At 50.4% G+C, this 21,723-nt stretch overlaps 1 protein-coding gene across 1 annotated transcript; it reads left to right on the forward strand.

The window, feature by feature from the left end:
- The first annotated feature begins 846 nt into the window (after positions 1 to 846).
- On the forward strand, positions 847 to 12,416 carry hat1 (histone acetyltransferase 1). The gene is made up of 11 exons (XM_062457837.1): positions 847 to 948; positions 1,560 to 1,631; positions 1,757 to 1,832; positions 2,254 to 2,374; positions 6,919 to 7,098; positions 7,460 to 7,581; positions 8,185 to 8,289; positions 8,677 to 8,783; positions 9,465 to 9,616; positions 10,161 to 10,277; positions 11,687 to 12,416. Exons 1-11 carry the CDS (start codon positions 927 to 929, stop codon positions 11,852 to 11,854), a joined length of 1,242 nt encoding a protein of 413 aa, XP_062313821.1. The 5' UTR covers positions 847 to 926; the 3' UTR covers positions 11,855 to 12,416.
- The last annotated feature ends 9,307 nt before the right edge of the window (positions 12,417 to 21,723 follow it).

The raw sequence follows: 21,723 nt of genomic DNA on the forward strand, positions 1-21,723 counted from the left end.
CATCCTGAACCGTTTCTCAGAAGCAGCATTGTTTTCAGGTTAAGCTAGTGCTCTGTAGTAAACTAGGCTAGGGTAAAATTATAGCGGCTTAAACGTGACTGTGTGGGTCATTCATTGGTGCCCCTGGAGGACAGAATTGCCATGGAAGAGATGATGGCAGCATTAGTCCAGTTCAGTGGGTAGTTCAGCCATTGCACTCTCCCCCTGAGAGCCCATTTATTTTATTGAGCTATCACTGAGCGGTAATCCACTTTTCAAAAGACAATTTTCAACTTTCAAATTCTTCATGTAAGTCTGTGGTGGACTGTCCTAAATAGGATCTTTTCAGGGTCAATATTGTTTGTCAGAGTGGTGCTCACTTGGAGTGCTTATTTGTGACAGTGATCTTGTGTTATTGTCCCCTGTAGGCATGTTCCTAGATGATAAAGTACATGTAATCATAGCCATTTTATGTACTTTCAAGTTCATAATGTCAGACAGGAGATGGCATTCCTGTCTGACTATATTCTGTTTGACAGTAAATGCAAACTCACATTAAGAATACAAAAACAGTGCAGTTGAGGCTTTTCCAAACTAACTATTTATATGAAATAATTTCTCATTTTGTGGCCCACTGATCGTTTGTAAAAATGTTCACAATAGCCAAACAAATGCTGAACAAATAGGATTATATATATATCTGCATTTAAATATATCAGAGGCTGGTTGTTATGTCTAAGTGTTTAAACATGTTGTGTTTAAGGGGAAGGGGCAATATTGATCAAGACAACTGCAATCCTCTTGTTGGATGGTGGAACGATAGAACGACAGCGATGTAAAAACTCGATGTGAAAAGCAACGGACCTCTTCCGTAAACGTCACACGCAACCTGGAAACACGTGGGGCGGAAGTGCTTTAGATTTCGCGGGCCGTCAGTGACAACACAGATGCAGTGTGCAGAAATGGCGGGTATGTGACGAATACTTAGAAGCTAAAATACATTGTCTTTAGTTAGGGTAGTTCACTGCTGTTTCAAAAGTTAACTTGTTCATTTGCATGTGTGAATAAAGTAACTGTCTGTCACAGACATAACATCTAGGCTAGTTAGCTTACTGCCTAGCTAGCCAGCTAGCTGCTAGAAACCACAACAACAACAGCACAAGGCTAGCTGGCCACAACGGTATAAGACAACCATAGTAACAAACACTTGAACTATAACTGTGTAATTACCCATCATTAAGGAGCCGGCTAACTTGGTATCTTACTAGGTTATCGGACACTCTGTTTGGTGAATGTTGTAGCTGGCTAGGTAGCTAGCTCTGGCCATCGCGTGTTCTGTGTCAAAATGCACCGTAGCTCAGAACGATGGCGTGTTCATCGACTGCTGCGTGGAAGCCATAGCTGTCTTTACCCAGCTAGATGACCCTGCTTGAGAGTGAGACATATGTCCCTTCCTTGTCCAAAGCTGGACAAGTATCAACTACTTGATGCTTCAAGAAGTAAACTGACATTGGCGGAGTTTGCCAGTCAATTACCAAGATATGTTTGAATAGCTGAATTATTATTTTTTGTGTGTGAAGGGATGAACGCTATGGAGAAGAAATTGGCGGAGTACAAGTGTGACACCAATGAAGCGATATGCCTGAAGCTGGGTTTGTGCCTTGAAATACATTTGCTGGAGAGACAAAACGTTTGCTCATTGCATATGTTATCGACCGCTTTTATTGTCGATTTAGTTCATTAAGAGCCAAGAGTTAACTTTGTATCTCTCTTCTAGTTCGCTTTCCAGAGGATGTGGATGATGAGGGTACAACGTTCCACCCTGAATTCAGCCACCAGCTTTATGGTGATGAGTATGTACTGAGCTAAACCATTAACGCCATATCAATGTGCATGTCAAAACAAGGGTGGCTCATCCTAATCAACTGGAACATTTACTTCACAGTTTACTGTCTGTTACAATATATACCTCACTTCACAACAAATGGGAGTCAGGTGACTGAGCGGTTAGGGAATCGGGCTAGTAATCTGAAGGTTGCTAGTTCGATTCCCGGCCGTGCCAAATGACGTGTCCTTGGGCAAGGCACTTCACCCTACTTGCCTCGGGGGAGAATGTCCCTGTACTTACTGTAAGTCGCTCTGGATAAGAGCGTCTGCTAAATGACTAAATGTTAATGTAAACAACACTATTCAAGCTGTTTCAATTGAGTCTGAAAGGTTCTCATTTCCATATTTATATATTTGGCCGTTTTTTTTTTTTTTTTGTCTCTTTAGCGAGGTGGCTTTTGGATTTAAAGGCCTCCAGATTCAGCTGTACTACAGTGCAGGAAACCTGAGCACCCTCTTCAAAGTGAAATATTCTTCCAAGGTCACAGAGTCGTTCGACTGCGTGGAGGTAGGTGTGTCACAGTCGGCGTCAGGGACACTTCAGTTGCTCCCGTGCCTCTGTCTGTAGATGATGTTTTTGCTGTATGTATTGAAAGCTTCAAGAGGGCGTTTTTATGGTGTGAGAGTGTATTTCTGTCAACGTGAACACGTCTACTCATGTCTTCTCTTGGGGGTTCCAAACTCCTACTTTAGATACAGGTGTGGCATTGCCTCCTCTGGGGCACTGCCTCCTCTGGGGCACTGCTGTGCTTTGAGGCGTGTTTCTGGGTGAGCTGGACTCAGTCTGAACCTCAGGAGTGGTCCCATTATTGAGTAGATGTGTAAGAGATCTCATGTTTTGTTAGACTAATCCCAGCCCACCCTAGGCCCTGGCACTAGGACACTAATCCCACCCCTGCCTCTCCGAGGGGAAGGCCTTTTCAAGGCTTTGTTCAGGGGTCCCAGGTCAGCCATTGAGTTTAGTGGTGATGTGATTGAGTCAGCAGGAAATGGAATGTGGACCGGTTGGGTCTCTTGTAAGCCTATGTTTGTATGAAGATGTACGTCTCTGGATGATCCTAAGTTCCTTTTTTGTGGACGATTTGAAATCCTTCTATATACATGCCTTGTAGGGCATTAGGGTTATTATAGTATTAGGTATAATAGTGGACTGCAAAGAGTTGATCTCTGGCGTCACAGGCTTGAAATGTCGCTTTGGATAAAAGCATCTGTTAAATGAACATATTATAAAGCCGCCCTAACTAAACCAGCACTGCTTGGATGTTAGAGCTCTGGCATCATTCAGATGGCTGCCTGTCTGTCTGGCTGCCTGTTTGCCTGCCTACACCGGGCCTGGTGGGGTCGCCCCCCCACAAGCCTCGCCCGTGTGCACACCTCGTTAAGGGTCTGAGTGCAGCTGCTGGGAAGGTGGAGAGCCAGGGAGCAGCAGAGTTCAGGCTGCGTCTGAAGAGCGTGTGAGGGGCATGCTTGACGGGGTCTGGGCCTGGTGCAGCTGGTGAGAGAGGGAGAGGGTTAGAGAGGAGGGAAAGGAGAGGCAGGCCGGGAGAGGCAGGCCGGGAGAGGCAGGCCGGGAGAGGCAGGCCGGGAGAGGCAGGCCGGGAGAGGCAGGCCGGGAGAGGCAGGCCGGGAGAGGCAGGCCGGGAGAGGCAGGCCGGGAGAGGCAGGCCGGGAGAGGCAGGCCGGGAGAGGCAGGCCGGGAGAGGCAGGCCGGGAGAGGCAGGCCGGGAGAGGCAGGCCGGGAGAGGCAGGCCGGGAGAGGCAGGCCGGGAGAGGCAGGCCGGGAGAGGCAGGCCGGGAGAGGCAGGCCGGGAGAGGCAGGCCGGGAGAGGCAGGCCGGGAGAGGCAGGCCGGGAGAGGCAGGGCAGATTTTGGCATGCAGCTGCTATTCTAATAGCAGACTCTTGTCTGCAGCCACCTTTAGCCCCAAACCTCGCCAGATAGTATAATGATGGCCTGTGAACAGAGCAGTTTGGTACATTATTCTTGATTTCTTTCACATTTTCGCTTGGATGAAACACACTGTTGTTGGGTGTTATGGTGTAAGTTAAAGGAGTGTGAATTACTTATTTAAATATCATCTTGGTTATTTAGGTGTCATTCCAAATGAGTGTTTTTGTTAATTTTTTTGTTAAGTTAGGAATTTGTAAAGATATGATACTAGCCTTTACATCTAGCTCCTTAAGCATCCTTCTCACTACTCCCTGCCAAACATTTTGACCACCTCAAATTAGGTAGGTACACATAGACAATTCTTTCCCGGGATAAAACATTTATATCAAAGAAAAAGTTCTAAAGATACTTTATTAAGTCATATCTGAACAATACCAGGGCTTCTATGGTAAGGGGTTGTGCAATTTAGCGTCTAGTGTGCAGGAGAGTGCACCGGACAATGGGGCTTGTTTGTCCATGCCCTTTTACGCAAGCTCCTTATTCCTCAGAAATGCAGTTGAACAATTACAATGGTGAAGAGGCATTCAGCTGCAGGTGCATTACTTCCAGTTGGATATTAGCTGATGCCTGAAAGGAGTGGAATTAGCTGTGTGTTGTATTAGCCTTTTGTAGCGCATTTTGCTCAGACCTTCTTCATTTCCCTGTTTTCAATGCGGAGCAACGAGGGTCTCTGTACAGAACTAATGCCCATCACGCATGGAAATGGTGTGAAAGGGCTGCTTGGCAAGTTAATACAAAGTGTTCTCATGTCAATCCTTGTGGAAATGGATACAATGCAAACATTACAGCTGAAGCAACCACACATTCTACTGAGTAAAAGGTGCAGTGGGAGGGGCTCTTTGTCCGCTAGGGCCTTTGAAACGCGGGGGCAAATTCATTTGATTGAGTTCCCCTTCCAGGATTAGAGCCGAGAGCCCCTTTTATTGATGCCCAAGGTTTGTTAAGTTGAGATCAATTCATTAAATTTTATTGCCCAGTGAGAAGCGGGAATACGTTATTGTGGCGACTTCATCAAATATTCATGGTTTAACATAAGTAGTACATTGAATTAAGTGCTCTTTCACTGAGGGGCTGGAAGGGGGGGAGGGTTGGCGCTCTGTTCCTGCTCCGCTGACAGTCTTAATTGCCTAATGGGTTTCCTTTTTGTGGCTCAAAAATATGTATTCTTCCACTTTAATTCCTTGTGTGCACTGTCAATCAGGGCTGAGGCCTGGCCTAATGACAGAACAATGGAAACCTGTGCTATTATGTCCTGTTTGCAGTTCTGCCGAAGGGTAGGGGAAAGGATAGAGAAGCCTGGTTAAACAGCTCAGTGTATTATCTAAAAGGGTTTTCTTTTTACCAATCAGTATTCACACCTCATATTATAGTCATGTGAGCTGGTTTTCCCTCTAGTCAAACATCAGACAGGAAATAAGGATCGTTTGTAGAATTTGAAATAAATGGATTTTATGTGTTCATGTTTTCAGTACATATTAAGCGGAGGCTGGTTCTCTGTAAGGGCTGATGCTTGACAGGTCAGACAGAAGTATGGCAGGACAGAGGCTGATCTGGAGTCTGGTGACACAGACTGGGGTCACGCGACATCAAAGTTACACTGCTAAGGTTACCACCGTGTTAGTACACAGCAGTGCCTACAGCAACAAGATGGCAAATGTTTGTTTGTGAACCAGCACATCTCACCTTTAAAGACCCACCGGTAGTCAGGTATGTTACCAGCATGTATAGCACAGTACTAGCCAAGTAGTCACGACAACCCATGCCCACATCCTGGGGGTGTAGCGTGTTGGTAACGCACCACATCCTGGGGGTGTAGCGTGTCGGTAACGCACCACATCGTGGGGGTGTAGTGTGTCGGTAACGCACCACATCCTGGGGGTGTAGCGTGTTGGTAACGCACCACCTCCTGGGGGTGTAGCGTGTTGGTAACGCACCACATCCTGGGGGTGTAGTGTGTCGGTAACGCACCACATCCTGGGGGTGTAGCGTGTTGGTAACGCACCACATCCTGGGGGTGTAGCGTGTTGGTAACGCACCACATCCTGGGGGTGTAGCGTGTTGGTAACGCACCACATCCTGGGGGTGTAGTGTGTCGGTAACGCACCACATCCTGGGGGTGTAGCGTGTTGGTAACGCACCACATCCTGGGGGTGTAGCGTGTTGGTAACGCACCACATCCTGGGGGTGTAGCGTGTCGGTAACGCACCACATCCTGGGGGTGTAGCGTGTCGGTAACGCACCACATCCTGGGGGTGTAGCGTGTTGGTAACGCACCACATCCTGGGGGTGTAGCGTGTTGGTAACGCACCACATCCTGGGGGTGTAGCGTGTTGGTAACGCACCACATCCTGGGGGTGTAGCGTGTTGGTAACGCACCACATCCTGGGGGTGTAGCGTGTCGGTAACGCACCACATCCTGGGGGTGTAGCGTGTCGGTAACGCACCACATCCTGGGGGTGTAGCGTGTCGGTAACGCACCACATCCTGGGGGTGTAGCGTGTCGGTAACGCACCACATCCTGGGGGTGTAGCGTGTCGGTAACACGCACCACAGCCTGTCTGGCGGGCGACGACACATCACTGTGAAGTGATGTGTGGGGAGTCAGGTGGCTGAGTGGTGAGGGAATCGGGCTAGTAATCCGAAGGTTGCCAGTTCGATTCCCGGTCATGCCAACTGACGTTGTGTCCTTGGGCAAGGCACTTCACCTTACTTGCCTCGGGGAATGTCCCTGTACTTACTGTAAGTCGCTCTGGATAAGAGCGTCTGCTAAATGACTAAATGTAAATGTGAAGGCGAGGGCTGCGCTGGATTCAGAACACAAGACCATCATGACCAAACAGAATGCGCACAACAATCGTGGATGGTTATTGTGATGTCGTTCGTCTCAATTATCTTGTATTCATAATCGTTGGGAGCCCATATCCTAATTGAAAATGAAATGTGATTAATTGCCCAGGCTTTGTAACTCTCAGTACACTTTATTATATTTTTACACAAGTGGAACTTTAGTTTAGGCTTTCCTTCCTCCATTCTGCCTGATGTAACCTCAACGTGAAGTGTTGCCGCAGGTTGTCATAACAACTGGTCTGGTTCCTCCTGCAGCCTGACGACGTCGAGGGCAAGATCCGTGACATCATCCCCTCCGGCTTCACCAGCAACACGGACGACTTTGTGTCTCTGCTGGAGAAGGAGGCCAACTTCAAGCCCTTCGGGACCCTGCTCCACACATACACGGTCCACAGCGAGGAGGCAGGCCAGGACCTCACCTACCAGATACACAAGGTACGCCTGGGCCCCGCTCCGCCCTGGGCCCCGCTCCGCCCTGGGCCCCGCTCCGCCCTGGGCCCCGCTCCGCCCTGGGCCCCGCTCCGCCCTGGGCCCTGTGTGTCTTTGTACTTAAAAAAAAAAAGAAGTTGTACTTTGCACAAAGCCTCGCTAGGGGAAGCGGTACGGAAACCATGGCAACACCAGTACCCTACAAGGCAGTAGCTGTCGTACATGATCAGAAATGTAGTAAATTCAGGAACTAGCCTGACACTTTATAAATCTCGGAAGTGCTCCACACGTTCGATCGACGTGATGAACAGGAGTATTCTCCAGGCAGTGTGCTGAGCCCCTGCGCTCCTCGTGTCTCCCTCCCCAGGCAGACATCACCAGCCCGGGGTTCAGAGAGTACCACGAGCGCCTGCAGACCTTCCTCATGTGGTTCATCGAGACGGCTAGCTTCATCGACGCGGACGACGACCGCTGGGACTTCTTCCTCGTGTGAGTGGCCCCCCTCAGCCCACGCCACTCTCCCCACACCGTTTACTGTGTCATTTGAAAAACAAAAGCCCCCTTTTGAGGCGCTCGCAACCAATTACCCGGCCAGTTTGATTATATTCCACCCCCGCCCCCCCCCCCCCCCCCCACCCCCACCCCTCGAATATAGCAGAATTGTTGATCTGGCAAGAGTCTCCTTTGTGCACGAAGCCCTTTTCATTTTTCTTTTTTTTTCTTTCAGGGGCAAGAGCTGAATTGAATCCTCTTGTCTTTTGAAACACTGAATGACGTCTCTAAACAGTAAAAAGAGCCTCTGCTAGTGTTTTCTTTACTCGGGCACCTATTAATCGTCACAATGGGCAAATGGGCTGAAGTGATTTGGAGGACCTCGAGCCCTCCTCCACCCCCCTCTCCTCCTTTAAGTTGCAGTGCTCCAATTAAGTGCATAATGTATTCAGGTTGTAGCAGGTGTACCAATCGGGCTGGTCTGTTCCAGCATGCTGACACTGGGTAAAAGAGGCCTCCAGGAGAATGGAGAGGGCAAACTGGACGCCGCATAGGAGTGTGCCTGTAATTGACCTGCTTGCTTTTGTGTTTTCTCTGCAGATTCGAGAAGTACAATAAGGATGGGGAGACTCTGTTCGCAACTGTTGGCTACATGACAGTTTATAATTACTACGTGTACCCAGACAAAACCAGACCACGTGTCAGGTAATTACTAGGGTAGCACGTGCCGTCCCATTGTATTGTACCAAAAAGGAGAGGAAAATTATACATTGCCGTCGACTTGTCCTAAAAAGGAATGCCAAATTACTGGCTTATATATCCAACCCTGGTTTGTTTCATATTGAAGCCAAAGTGATCGGTATCTGGGGGGGAAGACCTTTTGTAAATGAGCGTTTGTTTAATGTATTGATAGACATGGCAGGATAACAATTCGTTCCGTTTGCCACCCTGAAGTGAGATGACTTTTAATATTTGTTGTCAGTTCATGAACCCCCCCCCCATGGCAGAGGACGTGGTTTTAGCGTGGAGCGCTGGAGATGTGACGGCTCGTGTGTGTGTGTGTGTGTGTGTGTGTGTATCGTCCTGATCCAGCCAGATGCTGATCCTGCCCCCGTTCCAGGGAGAGGGCCATGGAGCCCAGCTGCTGGAGGCTGTGCACAGATTCTACTGCACCCTGCCCAAAGTTCAGGACATCACAGGTGGGTGGGTGGCTGTGCATCAAAACACGTGTCAATTCAAACTATTGGATGTCACATCAATTGCTATTTTGAGTAAAGAATTATCTAAACTGCCCACAAAATCAAATACCTTCATCAGTGTCCGAAGTTCCGCGTATCTTTTGTGAAATCCCCACACTGAATTCATTTATTTAGAGAGTCTGGTTTGGGAGACCTGTTGAAACCAGTTACACAGAAGTAATTACTTCTCCCAGAAGGATAGAATGAATACCAAAGCAGCAGCCTTTTCAGAGGGGAACCCCTTTCTGTGTAACGTCTTTCCTCTGAATGTGGCCTCTGAATGGTGGGATGGATGCCGCTGAAGAGAGGTCTTCTGCCCCGGCTTGAAATCCCCTCACCGCAGCTTCCCACTCGATCGCTTTGAAAAGTGGAGGTTGGAAATATGTAAATTTTGAGACGCTTTAGCAGAGAAGTGCTAGCCACGGGCAAACACAAGCTTACCCCCGGCATAGCTGTGATGATTTACTCAGGTCAAGAAAATCGGTGGATTTGATACCCTGCGTGCTTTTTTCCTCATGCTAAATGTATAGGCGGCGTTTGAGGATTGTTGCTGAATAGTCGTTCTAACACGAGCCTCTGGCCTTCCACGGCTCTCTCTCTCTCTCGGTGTGTGTGTGTAACGTTGTGGCAACCCGTGTCCAGCGGAGGACCCCTCGGAGAGCTACGTGACGCTGAGGGACTTTGTCCTGGTCAAGCTGTGCCACGCCCTGCCCTCCTTCTCCACAGACAAGCTGGCCCTCGGCTTCTCTGACGACATGGTGACGGAGGCCCGCGACAAGCTCAAGATCAACAAGGTAGGCACGCTCACGACCCTCCCCACACATAACCACCCAGTACCAGGAGGCCCATTACCATGGAAGACCCTCAAGACAAACCTGTACTTGGGCCCGTTCTCTCATCAAGTCCTGACTCACCGGTCCTGCGGTTTCTCAGAGGAGCGGGTCCTTTTCTTACAGGACTGTGGCCACTCACCCCATGTGGTCACTTGAGTGGTCTCTGGTTTCTCCTACTGCTAGCTAGCGTTAGCGGGTCCGCTTCCATCGCAGGGCCCTGTAGCATGGGGCTGATGATCACAGCCTGACTTCCTGTACGTTGGTGGGCTGTGAGGCGTCTGTGGGCCTGGGCTGAGAGAGGACAGGGCCACAGGAAGGCTTTCAGCTGGAGCTCCTGTGAGGCTGGACGTCACCTGCAGCCGGCGCTAACTGTGCACAAAACATCTGGAATTTTTGCCCCAAAAATAAACGGATGTTTAAAAACTAAATGTTTTTTGTTGTTTTAAAAAAAAGTTGAAATAGTTGTTTGTAAGTTTTTTTTTCCCCTCTTTGTTTGCCGCCACAGAAGCATGCAAGGCGAGTGTACGAGATTTTGCGTCTGAGAGCGACGGACATGAGCGACGAGACCAAATCCAAAGATTACCGGCTGGAGGTCAAGAAGAGACTGTTCGGCCCCTACAAGGTACGGCAGCTCCTCGGAGAGCCGGACGTCAGGGTTTACTGACGTCCAGGCACTGCCTCCCTGCTGCGGAATCAAGCCCTCTCTTTCCACCCCTACCGCATGGCAGCACGTGTATCACTCAGCACTTACCCGGTAATGTCCTCCAGCGTCTAGACTACGACCAACACGTTGTTTCTGCTGGAGGCCAGTCTTCAGTACATGGACATGTAGTAAACGTGTTCATTATGCTGTGTACAGTAGGGGGGCCAAATTCCCAACATGAGTCTTCCGGTTTCTTCCGGTTTCAGCAGCATATAACAACGTATTTTGCACTTTCACATGTTGCCTCGAAGAGTAACGAGGCAGATTATTCCTCGTGGAAATTGATAGAAGGCCTCATTATAGGACACACAATAGGACTTGCTAGGTGTCCAGACTAGCTACCCCACTATCCAGCTCTTTTCAGCCAAGTGTCATTATACAGGATTTGCATGTGATTGGGGAAAGTAATTTACGTCCTTGCTACCGGAACACAATGCAAGCTGTTAGTCGCAGAAGCTGCTTTCCTCCGAGTTTGATCGCTGGGACATAGTTGTGCTTTTCAGGTTTCACCCAACAAATTGTACTGTTCTACTAAAGCTTTGTGAGAAATCCTTTTAAGATTGCCTTTTAGTCCAGCTGCGCTTGTCATTATGTCTGCATGTTGTCCTTTTGAGTCGCCAAGAAGATCTACTCAGTAGTTAATATGAATCGTAAGGCCTATTTGTTTCTTAATGACACCAGGTTAGCCTACATACTAATCGTGCCCCTTCCTCTCCTAACTTCTCCATTGTGTTTTATGTGTGTGTGTGTGTGCCTGGGACCGTGCATAGCCACCATTACAGGATTGCTGTCAGCAGTGTTACCACATTTCTCGCGAAAAAAACAAAGAAATCTGTATCTGACAGGGGAAAAAACGTCCGTGGTGAAAAAGGAAGTAGGCATTCCTTGGGAGCGCAGAGGGGAGATCTGGTGTCCAGATGCTGTCCCTCCTGGGGAGGCTTGGCTTGGGTGAACAGCAGAACCCTCCGCTCTGTGGAGGGAGAATCCAGCCCTGCTTCTCTTACCTCCCACGTCCCCCGAGACAAGGGAAAAGTGTGTGTGTGTGTGTGCGCGCTAGCATATATTTGCGCTGGCCCCAGAATACATGACGGAGGAATCTTGGTCCATGTCCAGTACCCTTCAGCACTCCTGCAGACTCCATTTCAGAACCCTTTGTCTCCCCCCTCCCTCCCCTCTGAGTGGGATACGTTAATGAAACGCAGGCAGGCCTCCCCGCCGAGGAACCCCACTACAGACTGAGCATCTGTCACCGCCCAGCCCCAACGGGGGGGCCGGGGGGGGTTTCAGGGCGTGTCTAATAAATGTGTGTCTCCGGTCCGCTGTTGCAGAAGAACCAGAGAGACCTGACCAAGATGATGAAGTGCCTGCGGCCGGAGGAGCTGGCCTCTCACATCAGTCAGATGGACACCCAGCTGCAGCACGACGAGCTGGAGAAGAGCTACCAGGACCTGCTGGTGGAGTACAGGAGAGTCATCGAGAGGCTAGCGCAGGCCTGATGACGCGCCGGGGACCTGGGGCTCTCTTCCACACAGCAGGCTGGGTAAGACCCGTCCACAGAGGGCCTGTGTGGGTGAGGACTGGAGTTACACCCCCCCCCCCCTCCCCTCCCCCGTTTGACATCATTAAAAGATCTTGATTGAAAAGTATTGTGTTGATATTGAAAAGTAGAATCTGGGGTGGGTTTTCTTTGGGGGGGTGGGGGGGGTGGGAGGGGGGAGAACAGGTGAATTATCTGCACCCATACTGGCCTTCTGGGGATCTGATTGGCTGACAGAAGGTCTTGGTGTTCCTCCCACTGATGGGAGGTCACGTGACACACCTGTCCCTCGTGTCCAATCACACTGCCTCAGCTTCAGTGATTGCAAATCATGACCAGCTGATAGGATCACCATCCGCCCAGTGAGAAAATGCTTCCTGTTCATAGTGATACAGGGACCCCCCCCCCCCCCCAACCACTCAGAAAAACACAAGAAAAACCTGTTGTCACTTTTTCTTGAAGACATGTTGGTTTTGAAGCACTTCATAATAAAATATTAATGTTTTTGTACATTCCTCAAATTGGTGCAGTCTCTTCTTTGTCATATGATTCACATTTTTGGGTGATTATCAACTTTAAAATGTGGCATTATTACGTGGAACTATTTCTTCTATAATTGTTGATACAATATTTAGCAAGATTACTTTCCTTACTTTAATCAAATCCAGTTGAAACCAACTTACAGGGAGTCAGGTGGCTGAGCGGTGAGGAAATTGGGCTAGTAATCCGAAGGTTGCCAGTTCGATTCCCGGTCATGCCAACTGACGTTGTGTCCTTGGGCAAGGCACTTCACCCTACTTGCCTCGGGGGAATTTTCCTTTACTTACTGTAAGTCGCTCTGGATAAGAGCGTCTGCTAAATGACTAAATGTAAATGTAACTTAGTTGTAGGTTTTCAAGTACAGTGGTGGAGTGTGTATTTCCTCTGGACTGAAACATGCATTTATTCAATATCAGTTGCTGTATTTAGTCAAATCAATTTAGAGATGTAATTTTCCTCAGGCACCCTCTTGTGGTTAATGCAACTTCTGATTGCCACTGATGTTGAGTGTTAGGCTAATGAGCGTTGTGGTTTTCAATTTGAAACCTTTTTGCCACTGCACAGCCCCACTTACGTGGATCACTGTGATGAATAGCCATCTCTACACACTTTAGAACATTGTCGCTCAATCAAGGCCACAAGGTTAATTTAAAAAAATGTTCCACTTCAGTTGAGACAAGTAAAACCTCAGAATACTTGACCAGCTCAGATTCAGATTGATTATATCCACTTATGTCCGCCAGGGTATCATCTCTATTGGGGACTGTATTTTGATGTAATGATCTGCGTTTAAAGCAGCTACTGCACTACAGCTGCAGGAAGCGGACCTGACTGACAATGAGCGTTTGGGCTCCGCGTAGCTGGAGGTGGTTTGCGACATCGCAGTCATCCTGCTGCCCCATCGACCTCACCGAGACACCACCCCTAGACACTACCCCCAAACACCACCCCTAGACACCACCCCTAGACACCACCCCCAGACACCACCCCCAGACACCACCCCCAAACACCCCCCCCAAACACCATCCCCAAACACCATCCCCAAACACCATCCCCAAACACCACCCCCAAACACCCCCCCCCAAACACCCCCCCCAAACACCACCCCCAAACACCATCCCCAAACACCACCCCCAAACACCGCCCCCAGACACCGCCCCCAAACACCACCCCCAAACACCGCCCCCAGACACCATCCCCAAACACCACCCCCAAACACCATCCCCAAACACCACCCCCAAACACCGCCCCCAGACACCATGCCCAAACACCGCCCCCAAACACCACCCCCAAACACCACCCCCAGACACCATCCCCAAACACCGCCCCCAAACACCGCCCCCAGACACCATCCCCAAACACCCCCCCCAAACACCACCCCCAAACACCACCCCCAAACACCATCCCCAAACACCGCCCCCAGACACCATCCCCAAACACCGCCCCCAAACACCACCCCCAAACACCGCCCCCAAACACCATCCCCAAACACCGCCCCCAGACACCATCCCCAAACACCCCCCCCAAACACCACCCCCAAACACCGCCCCCAGACACCATCCCCAAACACCCCCCCCAAACACCATCCCCAAACACCACCCCCAAACACCGCCCCCAGACACCACGCCCAAACACCGCCCCCAAACACCGCCCCCAAACACCATCCCCAAACACCGCCCCCAGACACCATCCCCAAACACCATCCCCAAACACCACCCCCAAACACCGCCCCCAGACACCACGCCCAAACACCGCCCCCAAACACCGCCCCCAAACACCATCCCCAAACACCCCCCCCAGACACCACCCCCAAACACCCCCCCCAAACACCGCCCCCAAACACCGCCCCCAAACACCATCCCCAAACACCCCCCCCAGACACCACCCCCAAACACCCCCCCCAGACACCACCCCCAAACACCCCCCCCAGACACCACCCCCAAACACCCCCCCCAAACACCATCCCCAAACACCATCCCCAAACACCATCCCCAAACACCACCCCCAAACACCCCCCCCCAAACACCCCCCCCAAACACCACCCCCAAACACCATCCCCAAACACCACCCCCAAACACCGCCCCCAGACACCGCCCCCAAACACCACCCCCAAACACCGCCCCCAGACACCATCCCCAAACACCACCCCCAAACACCATCCCCAAACACCACCCCCAAACACCGCCCCCAGACACCATGCCCAAACACCGCCCCCAAACACCACCCCCAAACACCACCCCCAGACACCATCCCCAAACACCGCCCCCAAACACCGCCCCCAGACACCATCCCCAAACACCCCCCCCAAACACCACCCCCAAACACCACCCCCAAACACCGCCCCCAAACACCATCCCCAAACACCGCCCCCAGACACCATCCCCAAACACCGCCCCCAAACACCACCCCCAAACACCGCCCCCAAACACCATCCCCAAACACCGCCCCCAGACACCATCCCCAAACACCCCCCCCAAACACCACCCCCAAACACCGCCCCCAGACACCATCCCCAAACACCCCCCCCAAACACCATCCCCAAACACCACCCCCAAACACCGCCCCCAGACACCACGCCCAAACACCGCCCCCAAACACCGCCCCCAAACACCATCCCCAAACACCGCCCCCAGACACCATCCCCAAACACCATCCCCAAACACCACCCCCAAACACCGCCCCCAGACACCACGCCCAAACACCGCCCCCAAACACCGCCCCCAAACACCATCCCCAAACACCCCCCCCAGACACCACCCCCAAACACCCCCCCCAAACACCGCCCCCAAACACCGCCCCCAAACACCATCCCCAAACACCCCCCCCAGACACCACCCCCAAACACCCCCCCCAGACACCACCCCCAAACACCCCCCCCAAACACCGCCCCCAAACACCGCCCCCAAACACCATCCCCAAACACCCCCCCCAGACACCACCCCCAAACACCCCCCCCAGACACCACCCCCAAACACCCCCCCCAAACACCCCCCCCAAACACCGCCCCCAAACATCTCCCCCAAACACCCCCCCCCCCCAAATCCCCGAGAGCTGTGACGCTCCGCAGACCAGGGCGGAGTTGTCAGAGTCGTGAGGCAGCGGGGCCTGGTCCTTCTCTCCAGACCACACAGCTTTGTTTAGAGAAGCCTTAATTACCCCCTGCCCCCCCCCACCACCACCACCACCACGGTCATGCGGACCTCAGGGACTGCTCCAGACCCTGAGGGACTGCTCCAGACCCTGAGGTACTGCTCCAGACCCTCAGGGTCTGGATCGCTCCAGACCCTCGGGGACTGATCCAGACCCTGGGGGACTGGATCACTCCAGACCCTCGGGGACTGATCCAGACCCTGGGGGACTGATCCAGACCCTCAGGGACCCACTGCACCTGCCTGGAGCCACGGACAACCCTGAAGAACAATCCTTCCCAAATCATCAAGTTAATACACCGCCTTTACAGACAACTCCATGGGAGGACACATTCAAAATAAATATTATATATACTGGGTTAGGTCAGAGAGGAAGTATTGCTATGTTTTGATAAGAGTCTATTGTATTACACAGTTATGATGAATCCGATTTTCTCCCATGCACTGTGTTAAAGTGGAACTAGCTGGGGCATTTGGGATAGAAAATAACCATGTTTAGAGTGGAGGCTCATCCAGGCACCTCAGTAAAGTGTGATATTGGACATGTCTATTGCAGGTTATTCTCCTGCTGCAGTCAATCAAGCATTCAGGTGCAGCGGATTGAAATGTAAAGGTGGCAGTGCAGAAAAGCCTCTGTACATGACTGTGATAGAGGGTCTGGCTGTGGCCCAGCACAGCCTGTCGATCACGCTGCACAGGGCAAGACAGACAGACCAGGCCGACTTGTCTCGCCAAGCGGTTTGGATTTCAATCTGCCTTCCAAGGCTTTTTGTATTTTTGCAGAGAGGGAGAGGAAAAACAAGGCATCGTTTTTTTTTGTAGGACGATGGGGGGGCTCTCCGCGTTGAATTCCACCAACATTTACTTGACGAGTGCCCTGGTTCTGGAACATTCTGGAAAAGTCGTCAACACAAAAGGATGTTTTACTTTAATTAAAAGACTGAATGAACCGGTTATAAAGGCCATTATCATGTCCTGGCCTATAGTATAGCTACTTGCACTGTATCAAACTAGACTTTAGGCTCTGGTTTCACTTGTTGGCATGCGTGCTGTCTGGTGCAGTGACCTGGTGGCGCCTTCAGTGCCCTCCACTTACACAGACAGGGGCCTTGGACCCTGGCCCAGCCGCTCTGAGGGAAGCAGAGAACCTGATACCTGTGTGGAGGAGAGTCAGCGTCTTAGCCGCTGGTTCCCAGAAGACAGAGAGGAGAGGCAAGTCAGTGCCCCTCCGCCTTGTTCTTCTTATCGTGTTCCCGGCTCTTTTGTCCTCGGTTCCCCACATGCCCCGGGGGCCCCGAGCTCCCCTTCCCCCCCCCCCCCACTAAACCTGCCCCGGCCCTTTCTCCGCTAAACGAGTCCTCTTTAAGATCATGTTTGATGCGCTGACAAGCACAACCAAAACACTGTAAAGGAAACCAGGTTTGACATCTTTTAATTGTGTGTCAGAAAAAGAGTGATTGTGGGTCTAAGTTTGAGATCATGCTGCTGATATGGTAATTTGCTCAAGTGAAGGATGTGATGAAAGCGCTGGTGTTGATAGCATAGCAGCAGAGCTCTCAGGAGACTGCGCCAGCTTACCTTCCCCATAAACATGTCATGAATTCTCTGGCAGTTCACTTATTCACACGTCTTTGTTTCACTAAAATACCGATAGTTTGAATGAAAGCGAAATTGAAGACCGTAGACCAGTAGCATGTCTTTTATCTTATTGTGTGAAAGTAAAATGTAGTTTGTTATAAATAAGCAGTCTACTTTTTTTTTTTATAGAAATGTATTTATGACTGACACAGAAAGAGCCGCTAACATTTGAGTGAATAAATGTGTTTTCGGTGTGCTGCTTGATTCCTTCCACAGTGAAGAAGCAGAATGTTCGGCTCTGTTTGTAGAAAATGCTCCAAACACGTTCATCCTTCTGTGATTTGGTGATTGCATCTGCATTGAATATGTTATTGTTAGTCTTGGATAAAGGAACTGACAGGTTTTCATAGCTAACATCCAAATGGAGTTTAAAAAGAGCAAAAAAAAGGCAAAAAATAAAGAATACTACAAATCCAAAATTCATTGTTAAACTGGATTTCTATTTAAACAATAATAAGAAATCAGGGCCGTGCATAGGATTTGGTTATAATGATTGGCAGTGATTGAACAGTTCCCGTGCTAGGCTTGTTATTTTTTGTCACAAGTGATGTATGTTGGTAGTCCTGAAAATATAAACAAGTCCATCCGGCATCACAGCTCGATTAAGAACCTGTTTGAAAATCCAAAGAGGACTTTATAGCTGGCCGGGCGGCAGGATCTGTTTGAAATATTACCGCTTTCTATTATATAGATATTCTCATTTCTTACAGTCCTTCCCCCCTTGTTTTGTCTTGTTTTATGCTCTGCTTTGGAAATGGACTTGAACAAACGACCAGATGCAATTAGAAGGAACACGTATTGTCATTAATGACGTGAACTGCCGTTGACATTTGGCTTCCATTTACTCCACGTAGGCCGCGCGATGCCACGTGTCACGATAAACATCAACCAGGAAGCGGGCTTGAAATATTAGAAATGGTGTTTTGATCTGGAGAGGAAGGGCTTCCTGGACAAGAGCTTATTCATCAGAGACAGTCTTAGTGTGGCTCGTGGTTCTCCGGAACATTCATCTCTCTAAACGAGCTATGCTGGGAGTCAGAGAAGCACATAGTTGCTCAATGTAGTTTTCTAATTCAAACGGTCCCATTAGGGTGTAATTGGGGCAGCACTATCTGGGTTTGTGCTGGAGCCGTATGGGAGCGAGGAGGAGTCAGACTGAGATGTTATCAGGTCAAGGAGACAGGAAGCTGCTCGGTAATCTTGTCAGGTTGAAGATCTGGGCCGGGCAGTGAGACTGGGCTCGACTTGTCTGCTTCAGCAGTTTGCCTGTAGTCCAGGCCACCTCCTCTGAACTACACTTATCTCACAAAGCCATCTTTCCAGTTGAGCTTGGTGCAGCTTCAACAGCAGAAGATTTTCATATATTATTAAATAGGCTATGTACTTGTTTAGGTACTAATTTAAGTAGCACTTTTTTGGTCGTATCTGAAATGTAGTTACATGATTGAGTATTGATGTGCAGGTGTAGCACAAATGACTATTTAATGGAATCAGTGCAAGCTAGATCGCAAGCGACAGATTAGAGAACAAAGTTAACAGTGTACTCTATATTGCCATAGGCCATGCAAGAGGCCAGTAAGACTGCAAAACGTTTGTAGTAAAAAATGTCGTTTTTCTCTGATGTCGTGATGTGTTCAGTTTGCAGTTTGCCGGTCAGAACCACAAGATGTGATTAAGATATTCAGCCTGGCTGGAGGGAGTCCTGTGGTCCTAATCTGTTCCTGACTGATCTACTGACCAGCATGGGATTGGGTGAATTTCGATGGGATGCAAAGAGAGCCTAGTGTCTTGTAGATTCTATGTCCGGTGAAGAGAGCTCTGCGGTTTGACTGTGGTTCAACAGGAGGATCAAATGGAAGGTTGATCCTGTCTTCTACATAACGCTTAGGATAAATGTGTCTAAATCAACACATTATTATAAGTGGTAGTCAACATTGTAAAAGAAAACATAACCCCACAAGCCAAAACACAATTAGCTCTAGAACCAGAATAAAATAAGTGTTAGTTAAAAAAAAATTATGGTCATTATTATTCACTGTAAACGTAAATGTACAGTATGACCAAATCTGAGTACAGGACCACAGAGCCCCTTTGACATCACGCTCTTGGTGTATTCTCCTATTGAACCCAAAGCTTAGTAAGGAAATAGGAATGCTGCTTATGCGCGAGGAGACACGCTGAAATTTGCCAGACGCTCTGTGCTAATTAGGGCCAAGTATTCCCTCTTGTATGGAGTGTGAGAAACCGTGAGTGCTCTACTGCCCAGCTCAGGAGACCTGACTTGGGCCCAGATCAGTGTTTGCACTCCAAACACTTTAACATTAACAAACACTGCTTTGTGATTTGCTTTGTAAGACGGGCCTGTTATTGCAGAGCAGGAATCGGTGGTTTGGCCTGTCACAGACACGAGAAGAGACACAGAGCCCAGTCCTCTGACACGACAGGTATTTGGGTCCTCACACGTAGAATCTAATGGTTTCAGAGCTGCTTATTTTCAGTCGTCAGAATCGACCACATCACAGGATTTCAGCTTGCGTGTGCGTGTGTGTGAGTGTGCTGTGAGTGTGTGTGTGCTGTGTGTGTGTGAGTGGGTTGGCTCTCCGTCCTGCTGGGGCCACGGCCTCCCAGACCCCAGGAGCAGAACGTGGCCACGGCCTCCCAGACCCCAGGAGCAGAACGTGGCCACGGCCTCCCAGACCCCAGGAGCAGAACGGGGCCCAGCTCTCGGTCCGGTCGCCGCATGGGGACGCATTAGCCCTCGTTTTCTCGCCTCCCGCTGGAGATGCAGCACAAGTGGCAGCCAGGCGCCTGGACAGAAGACCTGTAATTAAGGGTCCACGGGCTCTTAAAGAGCCACAGTAACAGCGGGTCGGCCCTGTACGCTGCTGAGCCTTTGTGAGGGCCACAAATACTGCCGCGGCTTCGGTATCAGCAGCAGAATGTGGAACGGAGGCACATTACTGAGCCAAAGAGTGTCCACATGCTATCTATTTCTCAGGTGTGAAAGCAGCAGGTGTCCCCCTTTTGCTAAGCTGATTTGCCTCACCCCCGGGAAAATGTCACCGTTCGGTTTAACGTCAGAGAAAACCTGCCCAAAAAAAGATCTCTTCCAAAATTCAAGGAATTGCGTCATTCTCAAGCCTGTGAACTGGTTAGGAGGTTGACCTCCCGTCAGGGGGAAGGAAACAGCCCTGCGCAGGAAGTGGAGGAAGGGAGGCCTCGGAGCTACAGCCACCCACAGATCCGCCCCCCTCGCCCCCCTGCTCTCCTGGGCTGCAGCGCTGGGCTGTCCTGGCTCCTGTCCAGTTTCCAGCGCTGTGATGGGGAGGGTCACGGCTGGGCCTGACCCGGCCCCTGCATGTTGGATGTTGTTATTATTAGGGCTGTGTGCCCCCCGGGCAGGCGGTCCACGTAGCGGGGGGAAGCGGCGGGCTGTGGAGAGGGTCTGGATCTGAGGGTCTGGACCTGGGGAACAGCTGTGTGGGTTAGAGGCTGCTCGGGCCCCCCTGCACTCGCCTCTCTCCAGGGAACGCTGCACTGAGCAGGCAGGAGGTAGAGCTGGCTATTTATACACGTCCCAAACCCTCATGTTCACACTGCTGCTCACCAGGGACAGATCAAGGGTTTGGCCAGAGCAGGAACCAGGGTCAGAGTCAGGGACAGAACCAGGGCTAGGGTCAGAGTCAGGGACAGAACCAGGGCTAGGGTCAGAGCCAGGGACAGAACCAGGGCTAGGGTCAGAGCCAGGGACAGAACCAGGGCCAGGGTCAGAGCCAGGGCCAGAACCAGGGTCAGAACCAGGGCCAGGGTCAGGGTCAGAACTAGGGCCAGAACCAGGGTCAGAACCAGGGTCAGAACCAGAACCACGTCCAGCATTGCAACACATCACACTTTAAAATCAGTCCCACCTCACTCTCAACACATAGCTGAACATGAGGACTCACTTTTCTGTTTCTGGAGAAAATGCACAATATTAACAATACACCCGCACGTCTTCCTTATAAAAATATTTTGTAGCCACAACATAATATGGAACCTTTTTTTTGCGGGTCTTGGATAAAACATTAAAATGTTATGATGTCCAATTATTTATAACATAAGATCTGTTATGGCTTTTCCTCTAAAGGATCTCAGTCAAGATTATACCTCGCCATCTTGCTATTCTCGATTCTCTCTATTTTCGGCAGATCTCGAGAGGCCTTCTCAACTGTGTAAATAGCTCTGGAAATTGTGCGTGGCCTTTGACTGTCTCTGTAATTACGAGCCTCTTGCAGTATTTTGCTTGGCAGCCTGAAAGGTTAACCCCTGGAGGCTGCAGGCTCGGGGGGCTGACTGGCACTGGGGCTCCTCAAAGCTCTGTTTGTTCCCTGGCTAGCCCAGCCCTGGGCTCCCGGTGCTGTCGCGGGCTGAGGCGCTGGGCCTGGGAGAGGGGCCAGAGTGCTCGGCGCTCGCATCCAGCCCTAGCAGGGGCTGTGCTGGGACAGAGAGATGGGCCATGTCT

This window comes from Osmerus eperlanus, chromosome 3 (assembly GCF_963692335.1).
Source record: "Osmerus eperlanus chromosome 3, fOsmEpe2.1, whole genome shotgun sequence".
NCBI lineage: Eukaryota > Metazoa > Chordata > Actinopteri > Osmeriformes > Osmeridae > Osmerus > Osmerus eperlanus.